Below are 24956 nucleotides of genomic sequence, written 5' to 3'. Positions count from 1 at the left end.
ATCAGCTCTGTGTGTGTAAACCTGTTTCACCTACTGTATGAACACACTGAACATCTATTTATTCCATATTTTTAATGTCACCCCTGCACTTTATTTCCTGATTTGCACTGTACACTTGTATGTGACTCTGCTGTTGAGATCATCGTATTTTACATCCATGTCTGGACGTTATAGTAAAATATGTGTCTGTATCTGTTTCACAGCTGAACGTCACAATAGCACTGAAATAGAATAATTAAAATATTTTTAACATAATTCTGCTATTCACATTATTTGATTTGTGCCATTTATATTATCAGCACATAAAGTAAAGTTGGACACTGAGGAAACCAAAATTGAACCAAAAGTGTCACTGAGAGCAGAAATGTTGAGACTGAAGTAAGACATAATGCAGACCCTTCATGCAAAGACACACATTGACTGAAACTGTTTGGCCCAAGCAGGGTTGCAGTGAGCCAGAGCATAACCCAGCAACACAAGGCTGGATGGGGAAGGGAAGAGGACACACCCAGAATGGGACACCACTCCATTACACGGCACACCAAGCAGGGTTTGAACTCCAGACCCATCAGAGAGCAGGTGCAGGGCAAACCCACTGCACCACCATGGCCCCATGCAAACTTGCAATTTTCTCAAAAAGAGTGTAGTGCAATGAGATGGGTGGACTCAGTCACAGTGGTTATGGACACACCTCATTCAACATGAAGGAAACAAGTGTTTGATAGAACATTCTGATGGCACTGGTGAGAACCAGAAATACAGGTTGATTGTGTCCCTGTTCTTTTTGCTCTTGTTGTTTTCCTGAAGTGGTTCAGGGTTCAGGTTTGGTTTAAATGAAAGTAAAAAGAGTGAAAATCCAAACCTTAACCTTACAACCTGTATACAGTGCGGCTCCTCCCCACAGAAAATACACCGAGGATTAATAAAACCCACCAGACAGTGCAGCAATACTTCCAAACACCAGGAAACAGAACAAGAAATGAATCATGAAACATTTTCAATAGACTGAGAAACTAGAGCAAATGTATTAACTTTGTTTAAAACCAGACACATGAACGTAAGGCATTGTGGGTAGAACCACTGTACATCTCTCATTGCCCCATAATATTGCTGTGAAAGATAATTAACAGCAATTTGCCCCCCCCCCTCATCTCATACTATACATGATACAGCTTGTAGCATGGTGCTTAGAGGTGTTTCCTTTTGCCCCAAGAATCACAGGTTCAAGCCTCATGTCCAGCTGTAGTACCTTTGACTAAGCTTCTTACCCTGATTTATTCCAGTAAAGCTACCCAGCTGTATAAATGGGTAAATAATTATGTCATTTTGCAGAAAAACATCAGATAAATATAAAGAAAACAGCAGAAAGGAACAGTAATCTTCACTCAAAGAGTTTTTTTTATTCTTAAATGAATCAAGATTAATCTTTATCAGTCCTTCCCCTGCGTTTGTTGGAATGTAGTTTAACCAGTAATTCTTTCATTTGGAAATGAAAGTAAGAACAGTGAACAGTTGTCCATATTGTAAAGAGCAGAAAAGGTCTCTGGAACACAACAGAACTTTCGTAAGAAGAGAAGATCAAACATGCAGGACTGTGGACTTCAGTGGTAAAAGAGGTTAAAAATAAAATATTCATGTCATTTTCTCACTCTACAAAGCTAGTCCCTATTTATACTTTTCTTTGAATTTCTTCATTCTGGTATCATGTGTTTGTTGTGCCATTTATTGTATTTTAAAATGTTTATCTTGTGATTTAACTCTTAATGTAAATTCACTCTTTCTTGCCTATATAATTATTTCTTGCATTGATGAAGTTGGATGAGAAAAAGCAAACAGAACAGATTGTCCTTGTGTCCTCAGCCTCATCATACTGTCCACCCTGTGAAAGGTCTCCCAGTGACTCACTAACAGACATCCAGCTCTGCAAGGTGTGACTGAGTAAGAAACAGTGGAACAACAAACAGGACCCAAGTAAAACCATCTGGCAGCGTTCAGCACTATCACACAGGTAAAACACTGTGGATCTCAGGGCTGAAAGTATCTCATCCACTGTGATCGTGTCAATAAACTGTAGCTCTTCTGTCTATTTGGGAAAATAAATACACATGTAATTAAATTTACAAGAATGCAGCAATTAATCTGTACTTGTGCACAAGCAAAATCAATTTGTTCTTTTCTCATGAAGAACTACCTCCAAACAGTTTACCAGTTATGAAGGCAGTGCCAACAGTCCTGTCCTCCTCTCCCTAAAGATTTTTCAATCTTCAAATAAAAGTCATTTAGTTCGAACTCACTGAGTCAGAAACCTCACTATGTATAATGTTACATTTTTTATAAAAATAACACTGTTGAATTGCAGCATGGTTTTTAAATAAACAGACGTAATGATGTTTACTAGAATTTTTTTTTGTTCCATTCATACATCAGTGATGTGAACAGGATACTGCTCAACCTGTATTAAATTATGATCTGAGTGAGAAAATAGCAGTAATTTGGTTCTTTTATTCAGTAGTTCATTAGGCTGATCATATTTCAGTACCTGAAAAACTTTTATTTTCCCAAAATTAACCAGCAAAAGTATTCCTTTACTGTAGTTTTTTTTTTCATTAGTATTTTTACATTTTCCTTGATAGACTTGAATTGTGCTTTGACATCTGAAAGTAAAATCTCTTTGTGTCACTGATTCATGTGTCTGGTGTTTCAGTGTCACTCTGACATACATGTCAGATGCTGTGTGGCCTGAAAAACAAAATATCTGAAGAATAACGAAAGAAATAGACTAGAAGACCTGGGACTATTATATGAACAGACTGGGAGAACACTGAGCATCACTGCAAAGCAGCTTCACAAAGTATAACAGTTACTATAGTAAATCAGTCTGCTCAGTATTGGTAATTTTTGTACTAGTACATTGAGTCCTTCAGTTAATCAAGTGATTTCTTAAACTGATTTACTTAATCTATTGTCAGATCCTGTATGTAAAATCATTTTACATTGATGGTGTGTATATACTCTCCTAACTGGCGATTTCTATATACCTGTTTCTTCCAGTGATGAACATCAGTTGGTCTGAGTGTCTCCGTTTCATCCCCCTTCTTCTCCAACTCACCACTGTCTCCACATTGGGTACTTATTTCTCTGAGAAAAGAATTTCAGTCATACTGTGCTTCATACTGAATAAATTCTCAGTGTGTGTTGTTCTTCACAGAGAGTTTTGAGGTTCTTGGTCCAGCTGATCCTGTAGTTGCTGTACCTGGTGAAGATGTTGTTCTGCCCTGTTACCTCAAACCCAACATCAGTGCTATGGATCTGAGCGTCGAGTGGTTCAGAGTTCAGACCAAAAACCCTCTTGTACATCTTTACCAAGATCATGAGGACAGAAATGAGAATCAGATCCCATCCTACAGGGGAAGGACATCACTGTTCCCTGAGGAACTGAATAATGGAAACACTTCATTGAAAGTGAAAAATGTTAGACTTTCTGACAGTGGAGAGTATAAATGCTTCGTCCAGTCTGCAGAATGGTATGATGATTATTCCATTAATGTTCAAATTAAAGGTAAGAATTTTGTTTTTTTTTTTATTGATGAAACTAATGCTTCACTTAAGGGGGGGTGTGGTGGCGCAGTGGGTTGGACCATGGTCCTGCTCTCCGGTGGGTCTGGGGTTCGAATCCCACTTCGGGTGCCTTGCAACAGACTGGCGTCCCGTCCTGGGTGTGTCCCCTCCCCCTCCGGCCTTACGCCCTGTGTTGCCGGGTAGGCTCCGGTTCCCCGCGACCCTGTATGGGACAAGCGGTTCTGAAAATGTATGTGTGTGTGTGTGTGTGTGTGTGTGTGTAATGTTTCATTTAAGAGGTGTCATAAAGATTTCTCCATTAATGTATTTCTAAAGATAAAAGCTGTTTTACGAAATTTCAATCAATTTTCAGTACATTTTAATTATATTTTTTGTTTTAGTAACACTATTTCTATATTCAGGGGGGCGCGGTGGTGCAGTGGGTTGGGCTGCAGTCCTGCTCTCTGGTGGGTCTGGGGTTCGAGTCCTTCTTCGGGTGCCTTGCGGCAGACTGGCGTCCCGTCCTGGGTGTGTCCCCCTCCCCCTCTGGCCTTATGCCCTGTGTTGCCGGGTCGGCTCTGGTTCCCTGTGACCCTGTATGGGACAAGCGGTTCTGAAAGTGTGTGTGTGTGTGTGTGTGTGTATTTCTATATTTCTAGCTATTGGAACCCATCCAGTGATCTCCAATGAGGGATATAAAGAAGGAGGGATCAGTCTGGTGTGTGAATCTAAAGGCTGGTACCCTCAGCCTCAAGTGGTCTGGATGGACAGTGAAGGACACAATCTCCCTGCTGAACACACAGAGACACACAGAGACAGTATGGACCTCTTCATTGTGAGACGACGTGTTATTGTACAGGAGACAGAGACCAACAGGTTCACCTGTCAAGTTCTACAAAGGGACTTAAAGGAAATGAAAGAGACAATGACTGAAATCCCTGGTGAGTTACACATATTTAGTATAAACAGCTCAATGGAGACACGTCGTGCAACACATGTTTAAATCACTGTGAATAATGAACAGGTTAGAAATGTCATATGTTTTTGTATCGTCCTGATTTGTGTCTTGATCCATCTGTATGAAAGTGTTTCCACACTGATGATAGTTTTGTAAAGGCAGAAATTGAGGTGCTTATTTACTAGTTTCTTCTGGTTAAATTAAACATTAGGACTGCAGGTTCTGTGCTCATTAAATTGGCTTTTTTATTTTTTAATTAGTGAAAGGTGTAAATCTGTAAACATTATGTAAAATTAATTATTTGTTGTATTCCAGGTGAGATGTTCCATCATGCCCATCCCTGGAAGGTGACCTTTGCTGTCATCTTCAGTCTGTCTGCTGTTGGTATTATTGGAGGCACAATTTTGATTCACCGTTTTGTAAAACTGCGGAAAAAGAGAGGTATTTTAGCAAATTACTGTTCACATTTATGGTTTTGTTCACGTTAAAGGAAAAGTTATAAAACATAGTTGAAAAGCAGTATTATGTGAAAGTGATTTTATATCATAGCCCACAGCAGGTATTATATGGTATGAGTTTTATTCACTAGTTAGAGTCAATTCTTTTATTTTTCATATATTTATTATTAGCAACTATAACATTCAAGATCTTGTCCAAGAAATATTTAAACATTTTTCCAACCATGAATTCAAAGCTCAGATTGAATAAAAAATTCAGTGTTTAAAATGTAGTTGCACAGTAACTGGTTGCTGAATTGCACTTTTTAAGGTATTTACAATTTTCACTTGTAGTTTAAATAACTGATCACTTGCCACCACAGCGGAAGGATGAGATAATATGATAAAATACTAAAAGTCACATGCAAATATTTATATGCAGTTTGTGACTGTAATCTTTCATGACATAATTTCATTTATTTCTCTTCACACTGAATAATTACAATATTTACTCTTACATCTACAGCTCAGCTCAAAGAACAGTATGGTAAGTAATACCGTATGAAAACGATGTATGAAATGTTGGAAAAATTGCATATTTATGTCATGTATAAAAAAGGAAAATTAGGAACAATTTACAAACAAACACACACACATTTTCAGAACTGCCTGTCCCATACGGGGTCGCGGGGGAACCGGAGCCTTCCTGGTAACACAGGGCGTAAGGGGAGGGGACACACCCAGGACAGGACGCCAGTCTGTCACAAGGCACCCCAAGCGGGACTCGAACCCCAGGCCCACCGGAGAGCAGGACTGCGGTCCAACCCACCACACCCCCTTACAAACAACCAATTGAGACATTTAACATTCCCTATAACACTTACTGTGATTTTTACACTTCTGTCTGTTGAACCAGTTCACAGTAATAATTGTGACCTTTAGCCAAAAAAAGATTAACCCCTGGTTTATGTGTGGTATTTTAGATTATCTCATTACATCATTTAATTCATCTCTGTTTTCACTGAGGGTTGAACCACAGTCCTGCTCTCCGGTGGGTCTGGGGTTCGAGTCCCGCTTGGGGTGCCTTGTGATGGACTGGCGTCCTGTCCTGGGTGTGTCCCCTCCCCCTCCGGCCTTACGCCCTGTGTTGCCGGGTAGGCTCCGGTTCCCCGTGACCCCGTATGGGACAGGCAGTTCTGAAAATGTGTGTGTGTGTGTGTTTTCACTGACTAATTACAATTTTTACTCTTCTTTCCACAGGTGTACTCATGGAACAGCATGGTAAGTAATACAATTGTATGAAAGTGATCTATGAAAATGTTGCAATATCACTTCTTTAAGACAAATATGGAACAAAAAACTATTTCGCTAACCTCTTGTTCACTGATAAAACAATTTCTGTCATTTGTGTGAATGAGTGCAACGTATGAAAAATGTTACAGGATGTCAATGACTGACAGAATTACAGTGTATAACATGGTACCACAGTCACATGACCTGTAGAAATGACCATGTTGAAGTCAGTGTTGGACGCAGGTTAATTCAGCAACAGTTTCCTTCTATGTTCGGATTTTCACATTTGCAAAAAAAACTAATTTATCGATTTTCTCTCAAGGTATTTTTATATTCTGTATAATATTTTCTGCATCACTGAGTATCGCTTTTCCATAGTGGGAATCTAAAGATTTTACAGCTTGTAAAGTGATTTTGATAATTAAATCCAGTCGCTGAGCAAGTAACTGTAGTGTTTTCACTGCTGAATCATAAACTGTTTCTTCCTACTGGTCTGAAAGATCAATAATAACATCTTAAAACAAGAACTGCACATAAAACATTCAATAACGACTTTGATTGAATGACATATTTTCTTGCAATAATATTTTGCTGTAAATTTCAGAAAACTAGCAAATTGGGTATTTGCTTAAGTCAACATCTGTATGGTGAGAACATCTGTATGAAGGTTCAACAGGAATTTCCTTCTGAAATCAACTATTACAGACTGTTACAGAAAATATTTACTTCTTCAGTTCCGTTTTATTACCGTTTATTCCTTTTTGCAGTTCCATGAGAGAGCTCTGTTTCATTGCTTTTTCAGATGACTGTCTAAATAGGCTTCTGAGTTGGTATCACAGGTTTTATGACGATGAACCAATAAAGAAATCAAGCTACAGAATTGTTGTTTAGTAAAATTCAGCAGAAATTTGTCACCATAGCAAGAACTTGAAGTTTTTAACTGCAGCTTATTATTAGATTTAAGTTGAGGGTTATTGTTTTGGGAGGGGTGCGGTGGCACAGTGGGTTGGACCTCAGTCCTGCTCTCTAGTGGGTCTGGGGTTTGAGTCCTGCTTGGGGTGCCTTGTGATGGACTGGTGTCCTGTCCTGGGTGTGTCCTCTCCCCCTCCATCCTTGTGCCCTTTGTTGCAGGGTTAGGCTCCAGCTCCCCGTGACCCTGTATGGGACAAGCGGTTCAGAAAGTGTGTGTGTGTGTGTCCCCTCCCTCTCCAGCCTTATGCCCTGCGTTGCCGGGTTAGGCTCGGACTCCCTGTGACCCTGAATGGGACAAGTGGTTCAGGCAATGTGTGTGTATTACTGTCATGTTGTTATACACAGATGTACATCTGACACAATAATTTTACTTGCACAGTTTCAGGCATAATAAATGTAGAAAAACACTTTAGACGTTTTACATTCACTGTGTCACTTACTATGATTTTTACACCTGTGTCTCTCCAACCAGTTCACAGTAATGATTGTGCCCTTTGTTCCCAAATTCAAGTGAAGTCAAGCTTTATTGTCATTCCACTACATGTGTGGACATACAGGGGGAGGACCACGGTGCCGTGTAAATAAGCATAAGTATAAACATACAACACTAGACATAAGGACAGCTTTTAGACCTACATAGCTAATTTATTAAATCGGTAATCTAAAATTAGGGCAAATATACATATACTATAAACAGTTAACTATACAATACAAGTAATTACATAATAACTGTGCAGTAGAGGTATTTAAGAAGGAATAGTGCAATATGATTTGTAGTGCATTCACAAGTAAACATTTCTGTTATCTTATTAAGTCCTTGTAACATTGGGGGTTTTATAAGAAAGTGTCTGGTGCATATAGAGAAAATAAAAAACAGTTGGTTTGCATATGGAAAGGAAAAGAGTGTGTTTCCACAGGAGGTATCCACCAGTTTACATGTGGTGCGTGTGATGTGGTGGGTTGGGGCGGGAAGAGTGGATCCTGGTTTCAGGAGCTAAGGTTGTGGATGAGGTTTCAGAGGGTGGCAAGGTGATTGCAATTGAGGGCTCTCACAGCCTGGGGGAAAAAGCTGTTGAGCAGTCTGGCAGAGCGGGCTCTGATGCTCCGATACCGTCTTCCTGATGGCAAGAGCTGGAAGAGACTGTGAGAGGGATGAGTGGGGTCTTTCACGATACTGGTGGCCTTTCTGGAGCATCGTGCAAGGAAAATGTCCAGAATGGAGGGGAGAGGGGCACCGATGATCTTTGCAGCTGTGTTCACTGTCCGCTGTAGGGTCTTGCGGTCTGCTGCACTACAGTTCCCGTACCAGACAGTGATGCAGCTTGTTAGCACACTCTCAATTGTTCCCCTATAGAATGTGGTGAGGATTGGAGGAGGGAGACTTGCTCTTTTAAGTCGGCGCAGGAAGCGGAGCCGCTGTTGCGCCTTCTTGGAGAGTGATGTAGTGTTGGTGGTCCAGGTGAGGTCTTCTGTAATGTGCACTCCCAGGTATTTAGTGCTGCTGACTCTCTCCACAGTCGAGCTGTCGATGGTCAGTAGGGGGTGGTCAACAGAGTTCTTCCTGAAGTCCATCACAACCTGCTTTGTCTTCCTCACATTGAGGGACAGGTTGTTTGCACCACACCATTCAACCAGTTGTGCCACTTCCTCTCTGTAGGGTGTTTCATCATTGTTGCTGATGAGACCTACCACCGTTGTGTCATCAGCAAACTTGATGATGTGGTTGGAGCTGAACTTGGCAGTGCAGTCGTGGGTCAGCAGCGTAAAGAGCAGCGGGCTGAGCACACAGCCTTGTGGGGCACCTGTGCTCAGTGTGGTAGTGCTGGAGGTGTTGCGGCCGACACGGACTGACTGAGGTCTTCCGGTTAGAAAGTCCAGGATCCAATTACAGAGGGAGGCATTTAGGCCCAGCAGGTTTAGTTTGCTGATGAGCTGTTGTGGGATTATTGTGTTGAATGCTGAGTTGAAGTCAATGAACAGCAATCTAACATAAGAGTCTTTGTTTTCCAAATGGGTAAGAGCCAGGTGGAGAGTGGAGGAGATGGCATCGTCCGTAGAGCGGTTTGGACGGTATGCAAATTGGAGCGGGTCAAGTGTGTTGGGGAGGTTGGATTTGATATGGTGCATGACTAACCTCTCAAAGCACTTCATCATGATTGGGGTCAGTGCTATGGGACGATAGTCTTTCAGGCAGGACACAGGTGACTTCTTTGGTACTGGGATGATGGTGGTGGACTTGAGACATGTGGGGACAACTGCTTGGCTTAATGAGATGTTAAAGATGCCTGTTAAGACATCTGTCAGCTGTTCAGCACAGTCCCTCAGTACTCGGCCTGGTATGTTGTCAGGACCTGCAGCCTTGCGTGGGTTAACCCTAGATAGGGTCTTCCTTACATCGACTGGAGACAGATAGAGCACCTGGTCATTGGGAGGTGTGGGTAGTTTGTGTGCAGACTTGTTATTCTGCATTTCAAACCGTGCATAGACCTCATTAAGTGCATCTGGGAGGGATGTGTCGTCATCGCAGGCCTGTGGCAGGGGCTTGTAGTCTGTGATGGTCTGAATAGCTTGCCACAGACTCCGTGTGTCCTTGCTGTCACTGAAGTGATTATTGATTTTTAGTGCATATAACCGTTTTGCTTTCTTGATGCCACGGGACAGGTTAGCTCTTGCTGTTCTGAGGACTGCTTTGTCTCCCGATCTGAAAGCGTCATCACGGGTCTTTAGCAGCCCACGAACCTCTGCTGTCATCCATGGCTTCTGGTTGGCACGTGTGGTGATGGTCTTGGTGACTGTCACATCATCAATGCACTTTTTGATGTAAGCAGTCACTGTTTCAGTGTATTCTTGCAGGTCTGTGTGGTCATGATAGGTGGCTGCCTCTTTAAACATGTTCCAGTCTGTGTCCTGGAAGCAGTCCTGTAGTGCTGAGGTAGCATCGTCTGGCCGTACTGTGATCTGCTATTGGACTGGTTTGGCAAGTTTGAGAAGTGGTTTGTATGCTGGAATTAGCATAACAGAGATGTGGTCTGAGTACCACATCTCTGTTATGCTAAATTCCAAATCCAAATTGATTGGATGTCCCTGGTTTATGTATTTTAGAAGATTCCAGAAATGTGTGTTTTAGGTGAACTGCTGACTATAAACTGACCTTAGTTCTTAATGTCATTTGTGTGCTCATCACATGCAAGTTGTAAAAATGTGGTTTTCATCAGAGGCCAATGAACACCAGCTGTGTTCCATACAGTGTTTGAGCACAAAGTACAGCAGTCACTATTTCTATGTGGGAATGAACAAGTGTGGACCTGATCCTGGAGAATAATCTTGGTCTTATGACGCGGTTTCTTTCTCATGATCCAGTTTGCTGAAATTCCCCTGTACTCACTCACACACACACACACACACACATTGTCTGAAACCACCTGTTTCAAGTGGGGTCATGGTGAGCTAGAGCCTAACCCGACAGCACAGGGCATAAGACTGGAGGGGGAGAGGACACACCCGTCCTCCTGTCATACTGTATTATATAAATCATAATGATATATAAACAGTTAACATGCATTAATGCTACAGTTCTGTGTTGTGCTTTTAGGTTTTTTTTTTTTTCTAATATCACACAGTTTTCAAGTGTGAAAGTTGTTTATGTTCAAACTCTTTTTTATACATCAGTTCAAAAGTGTCTTTCAGTGTTAGAGACACTACATTAAAGTCATCTTGGACAAAGACATCAGCTAAATATGGAATGATTTATACCACTGTAGTGTCTCAAAATATGAATTTGTTGTATAGAATGACACAGAAATATAAATATACTGAGACAGTAATAGAAAATATTTGGTTTTGAGAAAAACTGCTCAAGGGGCAGCACGGTGGCGTAGTGGGCTTGACTGAGTCCTGCTCTCCAGTAGGTGTGGGGTTTGAGTCCCACTTGGGGTGCCTTGTGATGGATTGGCATCTCGTCCTAGGTGCATCCCTCCCCCTCCATCCTTACACCCTGTGTTGCTGGGTTAGGCTCCAGCTCCCCGTGACCCTGCATGGGACAAGTGGTTTCAGATAATGTGTGTGTGTAAAACTGTTCAGTTTATATTTATGATGCAACAGGGTTCATTAACATATATATATCACGGTAAATTATATTGCTGGCATGAACAAAACACAGTAGAAGCAATTTTTATACAATGAAAAATCTGATATATTAAAATCTTTTGTTCCCAGTGTTTCAGACATGGTTAAAGTGGAAGAAGATATTATGATAAAACGTAAAAGCTCAAAAACATATTTATATGCAGTGTGTGACTGTACCATTTCGTGACACTAACCTCATTGGATAATTTCATTAATCTTAGTTCTCACTGATTAATTACAATATTTACTTTTACACCTACAGGTGAGCTCCAAGAGCAGCACGGTAGGTAATACAGCTGTATAAAAGTGATGACTGGAAATGTTTCAATTTCACATCTTTCAGATATATATCAAAAATAATTTTCTGTCTTGTTCGCTGATAAAACTGTTTGCATTAATTGTGTGAATGAATACGTTTTATGAAAAAATGTTTCTGGATATTAATGACTGACAGAATTACAGTGTATAACATGGTACCGCAGCCAGATGACCTGTAGAAATGACCATGTTGAAGTCAGTGTTGGACGCAGGTTAATTAAGCAGCACTTTCCTTCTTTGTCAGGATTTCACTTCTGAAAAAAAAAGTTTATTGATTTCATCTTTTTTTCTCTCATTTATTCATTGCATAATTTCATCAATCTTAGTTCTAACTGACTAATTACAATATGTACTCTTACATCTACAGGTGAGCTCAAAAAACAGCATGGGAAGTAATGCAGTTGTATGAAAGTGATGTACTAAAATTTTGAAATATCACCATTATATTGTGTCAAAACATGAACCTACTCTATAGCATGACAGAAAAATACAAATATGCCACTAAAGTAAATGCACATAAATGGCAAAAAGGAGGGAACAGAATAAGAGGCTCATTTATTTACTAGAAAGAGAATGAAAGAGAGTCAGCAGATCCACTGAACTCCGTCTGTTATTTTTTTAAATCTGTCTTTTATTCACATTGATGTTCTTCTATCTACAGAACTCATCACCAGACAACTGAGTAAGTAAGAGGACTTGTGTTTCTGTTTGTGCCTTTGTGTGTGTGTGTTTATGCAAATATGAAAGTATAACAGCAAAACACACCTTTCAAAAGCAAAACTGTCTGGGTACAGAAACAATGTGAGAAAAAAACATATCAGAAATACGGGAAAAAGATGAAAAATCATTTTGAATTGACAAATAATTTTTTGAAAAATAATAGATTCTTTTTAATTTGGGTTGGAGATGAGGAAGGAGCTTCTCTGAGTCATAATGTGAAGAAAATATTGTGCTTAGAATAAAACAGTTCAGTTACTCTCAACACAACAGCTGAATAACAAAGATCACTGTAAGGGTAAATGGTTCATGATTATATATTTCATCAGCCCATAAAACAGGCATAATGTCTCTGTTAAAAACAGATAAGTAAAAATACCACTGTAATGGTATACTGTTTGCTAAGCAAAACAAGGTAAACAGTACATGTATTGAGAGAGAAATGTATCATCCCCTCCTGTACAGCTGTAGTTACTGTTAGTAGAACAGAGATGGTACTACTGTACCTGCAGAAACTGAAGGGCATCACATACTGTATTTTACTGTGTTTGTACTTTAACAAAAGAAGGAGCCACAAAAAGTCCATAATATAACAGTATATGGAGTCCATCCTGAGTGAAGTGACTGTGAAAGGTTTGTTTCTGTCACAGTCAGAGGTCAATAACTATACACTGTACCTGTAAATTAAACTGATTTTGTATTTTTTTATACTTCATTTTAGTGTTTTTTTAAAAAAAATCAGTTCATAAAAAGTTGTATAAAATGAATGATTTCAATGACCTTATGCAGTTTTTCTATCTGTATTTGCCATGTCCAGCTGTAGAAAACATGTCCGTGAGAGCTGGTAAGTAGAGTGGAGCTGAATTGATCCCACAGAACTGAGTTTGATTCTTCTTATACTGTATGAGACTCTGTCCTGTAAAAATGGACACGAAAGACACTGAGACAAGTCCAGACTGACTGCAGTATCTGCTGTGCCACTAATTCCATGTGTCTCATTTTTATTTCTCTCTCTACAGAACTTCTGAAGGCACAAAGATACGCAGGTGAGTTTCTTCTGCTTCTTCTCCCCATTGCAGCTCTTCTCTGTAGGAGACACAATAATGACTGATTGGCTGCATTGAATCTGGACTCTCATTTGTCACATGATTGACTGACAGACACAGGATATGAGCACATTTATTGACCTTCCTTTCCACAAAACATCTCATCAGTGATGAGAACAAGTGACTGTTTCTCACAAGAGTTCAGTTCAATCCACACTGAGCTCCTGGTGAGAAGGAGATGTTAGAGCTACGAGTGAAAGACAAACAGAAACGGAACTCAGTCTTTATGTATCCAGTGCTGTTGGTCCTTCTGCTCTCATTGTTTCCTTCTCAACATTATAAATCCAAATGAAATCAAATGCACTAAAAAGTCCATAAATATAAAAATATTCTAGAAGGTTCCTTTAGCAAACACACACTTCACCACAGAGAGATTTTCCACAGAAAAGTTTCAGTGTTTTCCACAAACTGATCTTCCCTTCTTACTGTGAGCAAAAGAAAAAATATATTTTAAGGACACAAAGTCATAAATGTGACTCTACAACCTTTACATCTTGGACCAGTTTATTTATACAGAGTTTGAAAGAGAAACAGGTGTGTTGAGAGCAGGTTGGTGTGACCAGAGCAGATTATATAATTATCATAATAATCATTTTTTACTTAATTTTTTACTTAATTTAACTAATTTTATTGTGTTCATTAATATTAAGTCAAAACAACTTTTAAAAGATAAATGCTCTTACACTATTTTCTCAAAGGTAACATTACAATTTCTTACAAAACATCCAAAACACCTTTTACTTGAGTTAATACACACACACATTTTCAGAACCGCTTGTCCCATACGGGGTCACGGGGAACCGGAGCCCAACCCGGCAACTCAGGGCGTAAGGCTGGAGGGGGAGGGGACACACCCAGGACGGGACGCCAGTCCGTCGCAAGGCACCCCAAGCAGGACTCGAACCCCAGAACCACTGGAGAGCAGGACCTGGTCCAACCCACTGCACCACCGCACCCCCCTACTGAGTTAATATTAATACCTAAAAATTCTATTCAAATTAATACCTAAAATAAATATAATGCGTAAAAATTCACTCATTCTCGCTAACTGCTTGTTCTGATCGCTGTCTCACACACACACACACCACTCTGCTGCCATAATAATATAACGTTTCCATCCATCCATTTTCTAAACCGCTCAGTCCTTCAAGGGTTGCGGTGGCAACAAGAGAGCAATATCATGTTCAGATATCATATAACGTTTAAAAGTGTTATTTTTTTGTCACATTTCGAAATGTAATAATTGACCACCTCTCTGTCCTCCACAGTTGATGTGACTCTGGACCCTGATACAGCACATCCTGAACTCGTTCTGTCTGAGGACAGGAAACGAGTGAGACGTGGAGTCATATGGCAGCGTCTCCCTGACAACCCAGAGAGGTTTAAATGGTGGCCGTGTGTCCTGGGAAAAGAGGGTTTTTCTTCAGGGAGACGTTACTGGGAGGTGGAAGTTGGGGACAAGACTGACTGGACTTTAGGAGTTGTCAGAGAGTCTATCAACAGGAAGGGGTGTTTTCCACTGAATCCTAGTGGTGGTCTCTGGGCTCTCAGTCTGTGGAATGGTAATGAGTACTTGGCTTTCACTGACCCCCCTGTGTCCCTCCACCTGAGTGTGAAGCCCCAGAAGGTGGGGGTTTATGTGGACTATGAGGAGGGTCAGGTGTCCTTTTACAGAATGGAGATAACAGACAAGTCTCTTATCTACACTTTCACTGGATATAAATTCACTGAGAAACTCTATCCGTACTTCTGCCCAGGCTTCCGGAAGTCAGACCCACTGACCATATCTCCTGTGAGTCACACAGAGTGAAGAAACTGATTTTAGCTTTCAATGTCAAGGTCATGGTGCTATATTCTGGTTTAACTTCCCATCTCACCCTCATTTAGGGTTTGTAATTTCTCCACCTAAACACATCTTTTGTACATTGTGATGCTTTTGAATAAATATTGTTTAACAGCAATTATGTGGTTTAAAGTTCAATCATGTGGAAGTAAACAGAATCATGTCAGTCATGCAAAATTTAATAATTTCCAAACTGATATCAACATTAAAATTCATCAGTCTCTTCAATATATTTACATTTATTAATTTATCAGACACTTTTCTCCAAAGCGACGTTCATCTCATAGAAAATGTGTCCATTACATTAACAGAGAGACATAAAATGATAAATGCAGACACTTACTCTGCTGCATTACTCTGTGTGTCCGAATATCAAGGATTCCTGATCACCTTTGTGGTGATCAGTTGTTGTTTCTGTTATTAGCTATAGAGGGCAGATGTGTTCGGTAGGTACAGGAAGGATACCTAGGTAGCAAGGAAGCGGATTTAGGAGATATACGTAAAAAGCATATGGTTGTAAAAACCCAGCGTGAACATTAAACGAGGCTACGTGCCAGTTAACAATATCATTCTCAGTGTGTTTATTGAGTAAACACAACATGGTACCAGGAGTGCTCTGAGCAGATGACAGTCGCGAGGATTACGATGGATGCTGTTAAACCGCCTGAGTCCTTGAAACTAACCGGGAACGTCGACAGCAGCTGGCGGGCGTTCAAGCAGCAATTCTCGCTGTATATGCAAGCGGTTGGGCTGGATAACAAGCCGGATGCGCGAAAGATTGAGTTGCTTCTGACGGTGGCTGGACCTCAGGCACTAGACGTGTACGACACCTTCACATTCGCAAGACCTGGGGATGGAGAGGTTTTTGAGGAAGTCGTCAGGAAATTTGACGAGCACTGCTCGCCCAAGAAAAATGAGACGTACGAGAGGTATGTGTTCCGCTCGCGTGTTCAGTTTCAAGGAGAAAGCTTCGACTCTTTCTTAACTGACCTGAAGCTAAAAGCGAGAACGTGCAACTTTGGTGTTTTGACTGATTCGCTGATTAGGGATCAAATTGTCTTTGGCATTCACGAGAAGAAAGTGAGGGAAAGACTGCTTAGCGAAGTGGAGCTAACGTTGGATGATGCTGTCAAGATTTGTCATGCGAGTGAACTTGCTTTGCTGCATTCGAAAACTTTCGGTGACAAAGTGAGCGCTGCTGTTCCTGACAGTCCAGTAGTCGGCGCTGTCGCTCCACAAATGAAAAAGCGAAGTGCACGATCCACGCCGAGGACAGGCACTGAGGCATTCAGTTGTAAAAGATGTGGTTCGGTGCATCAACCCCGGCGATGCCCGGCTTATGGGAAGCAATGTGCAAAATGCAAAGGTATGAACCACTTTGCCAAACAATGTTTCTCAAAGAAGAATAAGTCGGAGTCAACAACAAATGTGCATGCTGTGGAAGAGACGGAATTGTCAGAGACTTTCTTTGTGGGGATGATCAACGGTGATACAGAAAGTGTTCGGCGCTGCAATGAGACTGAAGAAGAAAATGTCTCAAATGTGGACGGTGTGTCTGGGGATAAATGGATTGTGTCATTAGAAATAAATGGATCCATTGTCTCACTGAAACTTGATACTGGAGCCAAGGCCAATCTGATAAGCACAAGTGACATAAGGGAGATGAAAATTAGACCTCATATTCGGAAAAGTCCAGTGTCGCTTAAAGCTTACAATGGGCAGGACATAAAGACTCAAGGTGTGTGTAGACTCAAAGTGCGTGTAAAGAGCAAAATTCATCGCCTTGTCTTTGTTGTAGTCCCAGATGATCATCACTCCCTGCTTGGTGACAAAGCCTGTGAGGAGTTAGGATTCGTCAGACGAGTGTATTGCATCAATAGTCATGATGTAGCATTGGCACAACAGGAAACTCCAAATGATATTGTCTGCAAATTTGAGGATGTTTTCAAGGGGCTGAGAGCTCTCCCATTTACTTACAAAATTCAGCTTAGAGAAGATGCTCAGCCTGTGATACATGCTCCAAGAAGAGTTTCAGCACCACTAAAAGATAAACTAAAAAAGGAGCTTGACAGGATGACAGCTCTGGGAGTTATAAAGAAAGTGGAGGAACCCACAGACTGGGTGAACTCCATGGTTTGTGTGAAGAAGCAGAATGGTGATTTGAGGATATGCATGGATCCTCGAGATTTAAATGCGAATATAAAAAGAGAGCATTACCAGATTCCAAAGCATGAGGAGATTACCAGTGAGATGGCTGGTGCTAAATATTTCAGCAAACTTGATGCTTCTCAAGGGTTCTGGCAATTAAAACTTCACGAGGACAGCACCAAATACTGCACATTCAACTCACCATTTGGACGTTATTCCTTCCTACGACTCCCCTTTGGCATAATATCAGCATCTGAAATCTTTCATCGTGCCATGGAGCACATCATAGAAGGGCTTAGTGGAGTTCGTGCATATGTTGATGACATAGTGGTATGGGGATCGTCATTACAGGAGCACAACGAGAGGCTTCTGAAGCTACTTCTCAGAATTAGGGAATATGGACTGCGGCTCAACAAAGCCAAGTGTCAGTTTGGTGTAACTGAAATTACCTTTCTGGGCGACAAGTTGTCAGGGCATGGTGTAGGGCCTGATAGAAGTAAAATACAGGCAATCCTTGACATGCCGAGTCCAGTGGATAAGAAAGGTGTGCTGCGGATCATGGGGATGGTGAACTTTGTTGGTAAATTCATTCCAAATCTCTCCACGAAAACAGCTAGACTCAGGGAACTGCTGAGTCACAAAAACGAGTTTCGATGGACAAGCAAGCATGAGGAAGAATGGAATATCCTCAAGTCAACGTTGACAACGGCACCAGTTCTTGTATACTTTGATGCGTCCAAGAAGATCAAAATCTCCACAGATGCATCAAAATATGGGCTAGGCGCAGTCTTGTTCCAAGAAGAGGCTCACGGCTGGAAACCAGTAGCTTATGCCTCCAGAACAATGTCGCAATCTGAAAGCCGATATGCTCAGATAGAGAAAGAGTGCTTGGGACTTGTGTTTGGATTTGAGAGATTTCATGATTACGTATATGGTTTACCATCATTCACTGCTGAAACAGATCACAAGCCTTTAATAGCAATCATTCGAAAGAATCTGAATGAGATGTCTCCACGCATTCAGCGTCTAATGATGAGACTGCAGCGTTATGACTTTGAACTAGTGTACACTCCAGGGAAGTACATTGTCTTAGCTGATGAATTGTCTCGCGCACCATCAGCATGCGAATCGCATGAAGTGAGCTCTACTGAAGTTGATGTGGACATGCATGTGAATCTTGTTGTGGAAAGCCTTCCAGTGTCTGATCAGAAGTCCAAGCAAATAGCTGAAGAGACGAGAAAAGATCCAGTTCTGCAGACGGTGATTACAAATTTGAACAATGGATGGGTCAAGAGTTCCTGTCCACAGTTCTACAATGTTCGAGCCGAGCTCAGTGTAGCAAATGGTCTTCTGTTGAGACAAAACAGAATTGTAATTCCACAGGTCCTGAGAAAGGAAATGCTTTGCAGGATACATGAAGGACATCTTGGAATAGAGAAATGCAAGAGAAGATCAAGGGATGCAATATATTGGCCTGGAATGAATGCTGACATTGAGAAAATGGTCAGTACGTGTGAAATTTGTCTCAAGCATCAGAACAAGCAGGCAAGAGAGCCCTTGATCACAGTGGACTTACCTAAGTATCCATGGCAAAAGGTAGGTACTGATCTGTTCCATTTCAATGGGAAGGACTACCTTTTGGTAGTGGACTATTTTTCTAGTTACCCTGAGATAGCACTGTTGTCCAATTCTTCAAGTGCATGTGTGATACAGCACATGAAATCCGTTTTCGCCAGGCATGGCATTCCGACTGTGGTAATGAGTGACAATGGTCCTTGTTACAGTTCAAGTGAGTTTCAGGACTTTGCTGCTCACTATGATTTCCAGCATGTGACTTCAAGTCCTCAGTTTCCTCAGTCCAATGGGAAGGCGGAGAAAGGAGTGCACATTGTGAAGCAATTGCTCAAGAAGGCGTCAGAGAGCAAATCAGATCCATATTTAGCTCTTCTGAGTTATCGCGCATCGCCTCTGGAACATGGTGCATCTCCTGCAGAACTCTTGATGGGTCGCAAAATCAGGACAACATTTCCTTACAGAGGTGACATAAAGCAAGATGTAATAAAGGACATCGCAATGAAACAAAAAGCTCTACAAAAGAGACAGAAGACAAACTACGACAAAAATACCAAAAGACTGGAACCGTTATCAGAGCATGACGTTGTCAGGTTTGGGGATTCAAACCACTGGGACAGGAAAGCTGTTGTACTGGAAGAAGTGAATCCGAGATCATACGTGGTTAGAGCAGAAAATGGACAGGTCTTCAGGAGAAATCGTAGGAGTCTTCTCAAGACACAAGAAACAAGCCAACCATTGGATGATCTTCAGAGAGAAGAGGTTCAAGCCTCATCACAGGATCAAGTGCCTTTGAGTACACAAGCTTCCTCGTCCGTAGCATCTGACAATGATCACTCTGCCGGGACGAGTGATTCTCCGGTACTAAGAAGATCACTGCGAACCATAAAGAAACCCGACAGACTTAATTTGTAGATGCCTATTTTCTGTGGCATTTGTGCATATAGAGTATGTATAATTTTGAAATTTTATGGTTTCTGTAATATTTGGCTATCTGTTGTAATATAGCATCTATTATGTTTTAGTTCTGTTTATTAAGGTTTCTACTTTCAAAGGAAAGGGGATGTGGTGATCAGTTGTTGTTTCTGTTATTACCTATAGAGGGCAGATGTGTTCGGTAGGTACAGGAAGGATACCTAGGTAGCAAGGAAGCGGATTTAGGAGGAATACGTAAAAAGCACATGGTTGTGAAAACCCAGCGTGAACATTAAAACGAGGCTACGTGCCAGTTAACAATATCATTCTCAGTGTGTTTATTGAGTAAACACAACAACCTTCCTAATAATTTACAGAATTCCACAATACAGTAATATCATATTGGATATGCAGTCAGTAAAACTAATGCAAATTACCATAATTCAAAGAAAAATGTTCCACTTACTTTTATTATGTTTGCTGTGGGAGACGGACAAAAAAAACGCAACAAAATGCAGTCGCTGTGCCGGGAGACAGTTCCACTCCCGGCCACACGGTGGCGCCAAATAGCACAGACTGTTAGGGGAGATGAAAGTTTGGATTTTTTTTCGTTTGTAAAATCCGCCGAAGAAGAAACAGCAAGCTGACATCGCGTTGTGTGTGTTTATTAGCCTTTCATTGAACAAGTGATTCCTTGCTGGGTGGAACTGAAGAATTAACTCTTTCCGATAGACTTCCAACCACCCTTCAGATCTCTGTTCCATCGTGCGTCTCACAGATTTGTCATGTGACCCCCTGAAGCCTCCTTAAAGTGAAACACTCCTCCAGTGGCGTCACATCCGTTCCGTGGTTTCCACCAATGATATACATAGACAGGTCCAACACAAGTAAAACGTCTGTACCGCAACAGTAACGTCATCCGCCATATTGGAAAAATGAGTCAGTCGTTTAACGAATGTGACAAGACTTTGGTTGCACTGAAACTCTAAATCTTCTATCCTGGGCAGTTCTCAACAGATTTCCAAGAAGTATAGATTACTTTTAAGCTAAATATGTTTTATGAGTTGATCAAATCAGCCATGTAATATCAATTCAAAAAAACCAGAACAACACCAGGAAATTTACTGATGTATATATGCATTTATTTATTGAGCAGACACTTTCATCCAAAGAAATGTCCAATGAACACTATGTAGTGTTATCAGTACACACACCTTTTTCACCAAGGTGACTTACACTGCTAGATACATTGCTTTCAATGGATCACTCATCCATACATCAGGGGAACACACTGTCTGTGTGACACACACACTACAGGTGAACCTGAACAGCATGTCTTTGGACTGTAGGAGGAAACCAGAGCACCCGGAGGAAACCTACGCAGACATGGGAGAAACATGCAAACTCCGCACAGACCAAGCGGCAATCGAACCCACATCCTCTCGCACCACCCAGCAACTGTGAGACAGCAGTGCTACTCACTGTGTCACCAGGCTGCCCAGTATCATATACACTATTGGTACCAAGACGCTGGGTTATTGTATAGCCTGCAGTCAGTACTGAAATAAAAATTTTGCAATGTCAACTTCCCTCTCTGTGTCTCATTAAACATGATTAAGTTTAAGTTATATTTTCTATGAGGGGAGTGTGGTGGCACAGCGGGTTTGGCAGCGTCCTGCTCTCTGGTGGGTCTGGGGTTCCAGTCCTGCTTAGGGTATCTTGTGACAAACTCTTGTCCTGGGTGTGTCCCCTCCCTCTCCAGCCTTGTGCCCTGTGTTGGGGGTTCTGGGCTCTCAGTCTGTAGAGTGGGAATGAGTATGAGACTCTCACTGACCCCCCTGTGTCCCTCCACCTGAGCGTGAAACCCCAGAAGGTGGGGGTGTATGTGGACTATGAGGAGGGTCAGGTGTCCTTTTACAGTGTGGAGGACAAGTCTCATATCTACACTTTCACTGGATATAAATTCAGTGAGAAACTCTTTCCATTCCTCAGCTCAGGCTTCTCGTACCACAGTGAGAACTCAGCCCCACTGATCATATCTCCTGTCATTTACACAGACTGGAGGAACTGATTTTAGTTTTTAATGTCCAGGTCATGATACCATATTCTGATTTAATTTCCCATCTCACCCTCTTTCAGGGTTTTTAATTTCTCCACCCAAATATGTCTTTTGTGTGTTGTGATACTTTTAAACAGTGATGTTACTGTACAGGGGGCGCAGTGGTGCAGCCAGTTTGGGTGGGTCCTGCTCTCTGGCAGGTCTTCGGTTCGAGTCCCGTTTGGGGTGATTAGAGACAGACTGGTGTCCCATCCTGGGTGTCCCCCCTGCCCCAGCATTATGCCCTGTGTTGCTGGGCTGAGCTCTGCTTTGCTGCAACCCAGCTTGGGATAAGCAGCTTCAGCCAGTGTGTGTTACTGTACAGTAATTTTGTGTTTTAAAGTTACGTCATGTGGAAGCAAACAGTTGGAATTGCATCATGCAAAATTAAATTATTTTAAGAATTCATCTCAGTATGAGAATTAATCAGGCTTGACCCTGATTGGGACCGTTTCAGACTCTCTGTGTGTGTCTGTGTGCGTGTCTGTGTGTTGTAGTCTTTTTGTAAAAGTTAAAGAAGGTAGTGCTCCCTGAATAAAGCTTGGAATCCACAGGTTTGTTCGATGTCAAAGACAGAAATGCAGCACAGGTGGCAGATGGAAGAATCATCGGCACATCCCCCCCCCAGCTCTCAGAGAACTGCACTCGTCCAGAGTCAGTAAAAGGGCTAGCAAAATCATTCTAGACCCTTCGCATCCAGGCCACTTCCTCTTCGAACCTTTGCCATCTGGCCGGCGCTACAGAGCACTGAGTACCAGGACAGCCAGGCATAAGAAAAGTTTCTTTCCTCAGACCATCTACCTCATGAACAGCTAAATCCCCCCTAGAGAGTAAACCAGTGCAATACACAACGCTATTTATATTTGTATCACATCACATCTCTTACTCACACTCCCTTGCATTTGTATCTAGTGACTGTTTTTGTATATTGAGTACTTTGTACTTTTATATATTTTTTATCCCTTATTCACATACTCTATATTCTCATCTGTCTTGTCACTCTCATTCTGTCTGTGCTGTAGAAGTTTCTGTCACCAAGACAAATTCCTTGTATGTGTGAGCATACTTGGCAATAAAGCTTGTTCTGATTCTGATTCTGATTCAGAGTTTAATGGGTTTATGAAGAGAACCAGTTTATTTATAATACTTTGAAGTATAAAAGGAACTGTCACGGAGAACAGAAGCTACGGGGGAGGCTGGACCCAAGTGCAGAATCGTTCACGCAGTACGAAAAGCAGCAGACACGTTCATGTTGTCGGGGGCAGGCGAAGGGTCAGTCGATCAGAAATCAGGACAGAGGTGGGGATCCGAAGTCGTGGTCGAGGGACAAGGCGGGCGGTCATTTACCAAATAGCCGTGGAGCAGGACTGGGAAAATCACAGACTGGACAGTTGTCTCAACAAGATCCCACAACTGAGAAAGGGCTGAGGAGTGTCTTTTAAAGTCGAGGGCTCCGATTAACGTCAGGTGCTTAATCAGAGCCAGGCGGTGTTGATGAAGGTGCGGGTGTGGTTGTGACAGGAACAAAACACTACATAATTTAAAATTTAACTGAATATTAAAATTAGGATGAGAGCTGTACAATTTTGTCTCCAGGTTCAAGGCTTTTGCCACAGCCCAGTAGATCAGGCAAATATACCTGCATGAAATGGCATGAAAGAAGCTCCATGTCTCACACCACTCATAAAATTTAGTACAGACAACTGCCTATCAATTTACCTGCAGTGGCCCAGCAGGTTTGGCCTGTGACTGTTCTCTGGTGGGTCTAGGGTTCAAGCCCCACTTGGGGTGCCTTGTGATGGATTGGTGTCCCATCTTATGTGTGTCTAGAAGACACTTTTCTCCAAAGTGACTACCAATGAACTCTATGTAGTGTTATCAGCCCACACACCTTATTCAGTGTGGTGACTTAAACTGCTACATATGCTACTTATACTGGGTCACTCATCCATACATCAGCGGAAGACACACACTCTCTCTGTCACTCACACACTATGGGTGAACCCAAACAGCATGTCCTTGGACTGTGAGAGATGCCCACACAGATACAGGGAGAACACAAAAACTCCAGAGAGAACAAGTGGGGATCAAACCCCCATCCTCTTGCATCACCCAAGTGCTGTGAGACAGCAGCACTACTCACTGTGCCACCATGTCACCCACAACCTGCATTTGCTCCTGCTCCACTGGTTCTGATCTACGGTCAGACGCTTCCGCTGGATTTCAGATTCACCTCACGGAACCAGAACCAGACCTCAGCTTCAACCTGGACCAAGACCTTAACTACTGCTTTTCTTCACCACTTTGCCCAAACAACCACCTGCCTGATTCTCTTCAATAAAACCCACACTTGGTTCCAACCTCTTGTCTCCCCACATCTTTTGTGTCTCACAGAATATACTGCCATACAGAGCTCCTCTTGTTCTATTTAATCAGATCTCCAGATAACTCAGTTCCTGACAAACACTCCTTGCACATCCAAAATTTCCCTGTTTTTAACCGAGTGGCTGCTTATTTACCACTGACCCCAGACGCCGAAGTCTCGATGCACCAAGAACACAGAACTGCACAAACATGAGAGAGCATTCCTACCCTGTGCACATTTTCCCCTTAACTGATGTGCTGCAGGTGTAAAAAAAGACAAATCCTCACCCGCCTAACATGTCTTGTGTGTTTGTGCCACAGTGTTTTTCCATGGAGATCTTCGTCATCTGGACACAACCACAGTGTGGGGGAAGGGCCTGTAGGGCAGCAGTCAGTGAAGATGCTTCCTGCTTTTATGAGAACTACTTCTTTATTTCAGGACTGTTATGTAGGCACAGAGTGTGTGTGTGTTTGTGTTGGTATTTAATTCCCTTTTGTTTCATTCTCGCTCTCTCAAACACATGAGACATGA

The 24956-nt window shown here is 41.8% G+C and overlaps 1 protein-coding gene across 1 annotated transcript; it reads left to right on the top strand.

The window, feature by feature from the left end:
- Nucleotides 1–1808: 1808 nt before the first annotated feature.
- On the top strand, nucleotides 1809–22070 carry LOC114911910 (butyrophilin subfamily 1 member A1-like). Its single transcript, XM_029256405.1, has 8 exons — nucleotides 1809–1928; nucleotides 2728–2753; nucleotides 3207–3559; nucleotides 4218–4499; nucleotides 4832–4957; nucleotides 6214–6234; nucleotides 14753–15111; nucleotides 21836–22070. The coding sequence occupies exons 1-8, from the start codon at nucleotides 1809–1811 to the stop codon at nucleotides 22031–22033; spliced, it is 1485 nt and encodes a 494-aa protein (XP_029112238.1). The 3' UTR covers nucleotides 22034–22070.
- The last annotated feature ends 2886 nt before the right edge of the window (nucleotides 22071–24956 follow it).

Source organism: Scleropages formosus, chromosome 11, assembly GCF_900964775.1.
Source record: "Scleropages formosus chromosome 11, fSclFor1.1, whole genome shotgun sequence".
Classification (NCBI taxonomy): Eukaryota; Metazoa; Chordata; class Actinopteri; order Osteoglossiformes; family Osteoglossidae; genus Scleropages; species Scleropages formosus.
This window is presented reverse-complemented; position numbering and strand designations above follow the sequence as displayed.

Coding starts and splice junctions, on each gene's coding strand:
- LOC114911910 (XM_029256405.1), top strand. CDS start 1,809: ATGAAGTTGGATGAGAAAAAGCAAACAGAACAGATTGTCCTTGTGTCC. Junction 4,958..6,213: donor AAAACTGCGGAAAAAGAGAG/GTATTTTAGCAA, acceptor TTCTTTCCACAG/GTGTACTCATGGAACAGCAT. Junction 6,235..14,752: donor TGTACTCATGGAACAGCATG/GTAAGTAATACA, acceptor TGTCCTCCACAG/TTGATGTGACTCTGGACCCT.